The sequence below is a fragment of the Bison bison genome, unplaced genomic scaffold (assembly GCF_000754665.1).
Source record: "Bison bison bison isolate TAMUID 2011002044 unplaced genomic scaffold, Bison_UMD1.0 scf7180017864243, whole genome shotgun sequence".
NCBI classification, from domain to species: Eukaryota; Metazoa; Chordata; class Mammalia; order Artiodactyla; family Bovidae; genus Bison; species Bison bison.
In genome coordinates, this window is record NW_011494815.1 from 1,730,764 (window position 1) to 1,737,647 (window position 6,884).

General features: G+C 43.5%; 1 protein-coding gene across 1 annotated transcript in view; it reads right to left on the minus strand.

Annotated features, from left to right (window-relative positions):
• Positions 1-1,608: 1,608 nt before the first annotated feature.
• Positions 1,609-6,884, minus strand: part of GALNT12 (polypeptide N-acetylgalactosaminyltransferase 12) — a 46,497-nt gene continuing 41,221 nt past the window's right edge. The window contains exons 9-11 of the mRNA XM_010847107.1: positions 6,079-6,192; positions 4,114-4,260; positions 1,609-2,048 (exon numbers count right to left, since the gene is read on the minus strand). Of these exons, the coding sequence (XP_010845409.1) occupies positions 1,908-2,048; positions 4,114-4,260; positions 6,079-6,192 (402 nt within the window). The 3' untranslated portion in view covers positions 1,609-1,907. The remainder of the gene's footprint in view (positions 2,049-4,113; positions 4,261-6,078; positions 6,193-6,884) is intronic.

A 6,884-nucleotide genomic window follows, 5' to 3' on the forward strand; every position in this document is an offset into this window, starting at 1 on the left:
TCTGTGAAAATAGTTTTCTTGACACCCTGAATATTTTCATTAGTTCTTCCACCCTAAAAATTACCAAGTAGAAGCTGCTGGCAAGAGTAAGAGGGATGACTTTTCAAGCAAAGCTAATTACCATCAGTGCCCAGTGAACACACACAAAAATACTTGTGTAGCCTCCCAGCACTCATGATAAGTTTGACTGGCATTCACCTTCTGTCTGCCTGAACTGTCTTCCTATACCTTGGGAGGGGCTGACTCCCCTTCAGCAGAGCTCGGACTGACACTGCAGGAAGCGGGGGAGAGGGTGCAGGGCAAGACTTCTCACCTCCATTACAGGCTGAGAGGGCATCTCCCCTGTTTTATGTTACCCCAATGCAGGAGGGAAGCTCTGGTTCCATTGCATATTACATTTACAGGAGAACTGAGCTGTGCTGGAAGGAGTTCATACTGTATTCCTGCCTGCTATATTTAATCCTGTAAAGATAAAATAACTGAATTATTTAATACTTATTTTTTGATAAATGCCTATTGATATTTATTGTGCTTCACATTTTATAAAGTGCATTTGTGAAAGTGGAAATGTAATGAACTCGTACTGCATGCCAGGGACTAAGCTAAGTCCTACCCTGTTTTATGCTATTTAGTCCTTGCAACTACTCCACGAGCTTGCTTTCATTCTTCTCATTTCACAGATGAAGTGAAGTTCAGAGGGGTTTAAGATGCACCAGATTGCTCCAAGCCAGGTCAACTGGATTTGTTCCTGGTTAACTGTTAAACTGGATCTCTCAGAGGGAAACATGTAGAAAAGAGCCTGAGACAAAAGTTGAAAGTTGATGCGTTTTCATCAGTTGAAGACATGTGTCTTCATCTCTCACATCTGCCAGACTGCAAAACCAAAGATTAGCAATGCTCTTGCTTTAAAAAAAAAAAAAAAAATCACTCCTCTTGACTTCATCAGGATGACAAAATCTCAGAATATCAATAGATCTGGAACTGTTCACAAATCATAATTATGAAGAGAAACTGTAACAGTTGCTGCAGCACAAAATCCAATATGGATTTCAATGACCAATTATTATTAATGAACAAATTTGAAAACTGAATTTCACCAAGAGCATTAAATTTCTCCCTGACACTAATGTGTGATAAAAATTAAAAATGATATAAACATGTTTTAAAGTCATCCTGGTGGCTGCTAAAAGGAGCCATTCATACGGCGGTTAGGCATTGTCAGAAGCCCACTCTGTAGGGTAGAAGTTTATATTAGCCCCCTATGTCAAACTGTTCCCTTGAAATTTCAGCTTTGGTTAGTCCTCTTTGGCTAACATAAACTTTAACAGCAGTTTTGACTATGGCAGCAACACATAACCAAGGAGCATTCTTAGTTAAATAAATGTAGATTATCTCCAGGACCTGAAGGAATCAATATGTTCCCAGTGTCCACACACCTATACTGAGAAAAATCTAACCCAAAGTTTAAGGTATTGTCAGTTTATGCAAAGTCCATTACACGAGTCTATTCTCCAAGCAGACATCTTCATATCTGGGGATCCTTTCAAATATGAAAATAAAATATTTACCTTTTTGCTATGGGGAATAAAAAGACATGACAGTAGAAAATACATCCTGATAGAAAAATAGTTAAAGTTTTTAATTCTTTAAATACCAAGAGTTAACATTTTGTGACTACCCTTTGAAAACAGGGTATTTGGGAACAATTTTGTTTTCAAAATCAATACGAATTGTTATTCACATTTTTACTAAAGACAACATTCCTTTCACAAATCACAAAATGATTTCCTTATAAAAAGAAGAGCAGCCAAGTGTTTGGTGGGTCTGTCTCTGTGCTTAGCTAAGTGTTAAATACAGTCCAGGGCTTCCCCCATCCACTCTGACGGGCTCTGTCGTACGGTGACACTTCACACAATGTGTTCCCTGAAGAACCATTTCTGATGATCCGAGTTGGTACAGTCTCGTAAGAGTGGTACGAAACTGTCACTCAAGTCCTTCCTCTCAGCCTGAACACATTTCTTGGACGGTACATGAAATAGAGAACCATCCTACAAAAGATAATAGACATTGTGCGTTCAGGAGAATTACAAGCAATTCCTGAGAAAGTACCTTTTCCTTAAAATGTGTTAAGTGCTCAGGGTGATTTTTATCATTTCAGGAATACTCATTGAGCAGTAAGTGTCTGCAGGTATGAAGGCAGCCCACGACCGTCTGTGCATACAGGAGAGGTGTGTGGAGGCTTGTGTCACGCTTCCTGTCCTGGGAGCTCTTCAGGGAGTCCTCGACTCTACCATCAGGGCCGATAGTGCCACCTGCTGGCTGTTCTGGGATCAGTCAGACCCTATATCTCCCCTCTTAATTCTTTGCGACCCTGTGGACTGTAGCCCACCAGGCTCCTGTGTCTAGGGGATTTCCCAGGCCAAAATACTGGAGTGCGTTGCCATCTCCTACTCCAGGGGATCTTCCCAACCCAGAGACTGAATCTGTGTCTCTTGCATCTCCTGAATTGACAGGTGGATTCTTTATCACTGCGCCACCTGGATCAGGACTCTATCTCACCCCTACTGATGTTCTTTTCCTTCAGAGTAATCAGGTCCAAAGGTCCTTTATTAATCTCTTCCACTTCTCTTAGGTCTCTGGAGGCCTCTTTCTCCTGTATTTAAGTGGAGAATGAGGGAACTTGGCTTTAGTCCCAGCTCAGCCACAGACCAGCTGGGTGAGGAGACAGGTCACCAGAGAGGAAACAGGGCCCGCAAACGATGCCAATGTCCAAACGCCAAAGGACAATGGCCCTCTCTAAGTCCTCTCCATCCCTTCTTTTCCCCACCTGTTGCTGAGCTCACTTTCCAAGTCTCTCCCCAGTTTCTGGAGTTAATCTTTCCCTCTATCTCTCTCTGTTGTAAGCTCAATAATATTAATCTGGAAAGCCCTTAAAAGTGTTCACAAGTTGCCTTCAGAATAATGTGAAAGTAAACAAATAAAGCATCCTTCCTGACACCCCTCTAAAGAAACTTGCTTAAATGTTCACTGAAATTTAAGATTTTTAAGATAAAATTTTAATGGCATTTCAAACCAATTTTGTGATTTCTACCTTGCATTACTCTTCTTTGAGGTCTTACAATGGCTTCCTGTTGGAAGAAAGAAGGGAAGGGCAAAACTTTTGGGGTTTACAGAAATATTTTCCCTATTATTTTTTGTATCACATAGCACTACAGTGCCTGGCTTTCCCAGGAAACCTGAGAATTTCATTGCTGATCTTAACACTTTCTACAATAAAATATATTCTGACTTCTAATTATACTTAGAATTAATTCATTTATAAGTAGTACAGATGGATCTTTCCATCCCTGGGGCCAGGCTGGGAATGAAAGCTCTTCATGGAGATAAAAGTGACCTAATTCTCTCTTTTGAATTATTTTCTTCAGATTTATGTCCTCAAGTGCTTTTTAGTGAGTCACTAGATATGACTGATGGATGAGTCCCACCGTGAGCTTCTTACAAATGTGCAAGAGGCAGTGCCTCTCAGACCTGAAATGACACCCAGTTCCAAATCAGCAGTGACTCTTCTGACGGAGAACCAACTCCATCAGAGAGGTTTTCTTGGTTATTGCACCACAAGTTAACAACGTACAGCTTTACAGCTTCCAAGGACTCTTTCTGGCTGCACATCTATTCTTCACTAGAGGTAGATAAGGCTTCGATTATTATCCCCACTTTAGAGCTGGGAAAGATGAGTCTTAGACAACAGGAGTGGCTTAAACTTGGGTCTAATCTCATGTCCTTACACTTGGTGGCCTGTTTCATTCATCTGAACCCCTGAATCCCAAGTAATCTCCAACTGCGCTGGGGACAGCGCCCCTTCCTATTCCAGTCAGCCACAGCTCAAGGTGGAAAGGGGACAGGAAAACTGACAGGGAGTGGACAGGGAGCAAAGAAGGGAATTGCTACTGGTGCTGGATGCCATGGGACCCCTCGGGTTCACTGTGAAGTGCCTGACCTCCTGTAGGGGCCGCATCCCTGAGACTTACTAGGGACTCACTTTACCTCCACAACCCCCTCTGCAGTCCACGGGATGGGGAGCCACAGAAGGAAGGCGTGAGATGGGTCGCCTACCTCCTGAAGGATGAACTTCTGGTCCTCTGGGGTGGTGTTCTCACACAGGTGCATGATGAGGACGTCTGTTCCTTCCACCACTGCCACGCAGCCTTCTGGCTGGTGGGTGTTGTAGCGTATTTCATTCTGGGATGTGTATTCGAAAAACTAGAAATGGAGTAGCCAACATGCACCAGTCAGCCTCTGATGTGCAAAGAGGGCAATCTTTAGAGAGAGGAAGGAGAACCTGGGGTTACCAGGGCATGGGTGCTGGGGTCCTCACACCAGCATGTGTCCCCGGAGCAGCCTGTACACCTCTGGAGAGGTGTGTAGCCGATGTGAATGGAGGGGCCCTTCTCGTTTGCAAGAGCATGAGGTGGGGGATGGCCCGGGTCACCCCGCACCTGCTGTGCCTAACCCCAGGCTCGTGCAAAATGGCAGGAAAGAATATAGACTGGTTCCAGCCCTTGAGGGCTTTCTGTGCCCTTGACCAGCCACTTCCCCTCCTTTTCTTCAGTCCTTTCCTCCTCCTTCCCCCGAAATGAAATGGATGCAACCATGCCTTGGAGACCACAAAATGCTGTACACAGCAGACAAAGGACGGCTAATGGGAGGACTTGCTCTTCAGAGCAATGGTTTTCTTACCCTAGGTGCCTAGGGAAAATGCCGATTCAGGGTCCTGGTCCCAAAGAGGAAATGAGGGTTCCCTCCGTCTGAGATGGGGCCGAAGAAGCTGCACTTTCACACTTCTAACAAGACAGGCAGCTGCCCATCTGCCCCGCTCCACCCCCTTGCTTCCAGGAGATTCTGACACAGGTGACAGGTTCCCAAGGCACATGGAGTAGTGCTTCTGAAACGAATCTCCCTTGAAAAGCAGTCAAGACTAGAGGTGGGTTGGGGAGGGATGGGGTGGGTCTGGGAATCTGCATTTCTAAGCTCTCAGGTGATGCTGATGGCACCACCTTTGAGGAGTGCTGTTCTAAAAGGGGTTGAAGAACCTGAAAAATTTAAGGCTGTAGGGTCTGAATTATGAAAGTTTACTGTTGACTATAATGGGGCCTAATATTCAAACGGAACCAGAGTGACTCCAGGTTAGAGGAAAATCTGAATGCCCACCCTTCGTCTCCGGTATCTCACACTTTACTTAGGACAGCAGTCTTTGAACGTCTAGAACCAACGCTTTGTTCTCTCCTGCATCCCCCCCTGGCCCCGCCCTGGCAGTGTGCCTGCTTCTCAGTCCAGGGTCCTGCTCCAGTACTCAGACCTTCCAGGTCTTGCTCCCCTGCCCAGCCTGCAGTTCAGCATTTAACCCAGACATATCCACCTGGGCCCTGACTGAGGAAACTGCCCTAAAAATTGCTTTGCAATGTGGCACTACATATCAAATCCTATAATTCCATATAAGATTTAATTCTGAATAAGTCATCTGAAATGCAGATCTGCTTTCCTTCATTTTTTCTTTCTGACCAAAGATGTTAGCAGCAGGGTTATTTATAATTACAAAAACAGGGAGGAAGGAATTGGTTACCTCAACAGTAATTAATACAGTCACACAAAGGACTAGCAAGAAGCTGTTATGGATGATGTTCTCAAAGGATGTCTAACAACACATGAAAAGTATGATTAAGTAATGGACATGATAGACTATAAAACATGCAGATATTACAACAACCATTTAAAATACATAATCCCAAGGTCATGCATTAAAAAAGATGGGAAGTAAATATATCCTAATTATAATGGTGGTCATTCTGGGTCTTGTCATTTACTACTTGCTTCTATTTTTTATATTTCCTAAATGCTCTATTACGAGTACATATTACCTTTATAACAAGAAATCACATATTCAATGTTTTAAAAACACACAGACTTCCCCTCATCTCCCTCTTTAAAGGCCCACACCGATGATCCCTTGAGCACAGGGCCTCCCGCTGTTCACTGTCCTTCAGCCTGGGAAGGTCAAGCTGTTAAAGCAGCAGCCCCTACCTGGTTCTGACCCATCCCGTGACAGCGGTACAGAATGACCTGGTGTCCTGTGATCTCGTGCTCATTGGGAGGGTTGTAGTCAAAGCAGTAATCTCTCAGTCCTTTGTTCTGGAGCTAAGCAAAACATAAAGGTGGCATTTGGTCCAGATTATACACAACAGGTTCCACCCAGGGCTGTGAAGGCAGGTAAATGGAGCGAGAGGAGTGGCTGCCTGAAGAACCAGTCTCAGAGCTAACAGCCCCTTCCATTTCTAGTCTTAAATGTCTTTCCCATTCTATACCATAGGCAGGAATCATAACCCCCATTTTTTAAAATTAACTTTCACTGGAGTATAGTTAATTTACACTGTTGTGTTAGTTTCTGCTGCACAGCACAGTGAATCAGTCATACATATATTCAGTCTTTCTTAGTTTCTATTCCCTTATAGGTCATTGCAGAGGACCGAGAAGAGTTCCCTGTGCTATATAGTAGGTTCTTATTAGTTATCTATTTTATATATACAATTGTATGTATATGCCAATCCCAATCTCCCAATTTATCCTTTCCCCTGCTCTCCCTACTTGTAACCGTAAGTTTGTTTTCTACATCTGTGACTCTATTTCTGTTTTGTAAATAGGTTCATTTATATCATTTTTTTTAGATTCCATATCTAAGTGATATCATATGATTCATACACATTTTAGGAAGATAAATTTGAGGAGCAGAGAGATGAACTCTTCATGGCCTGAGAGCTCACACTGCTTCATGTCTCATTAGTGCAGACTTATTACTTTACTAGTTCAATAGCTGGGTCGTCACCTCACAT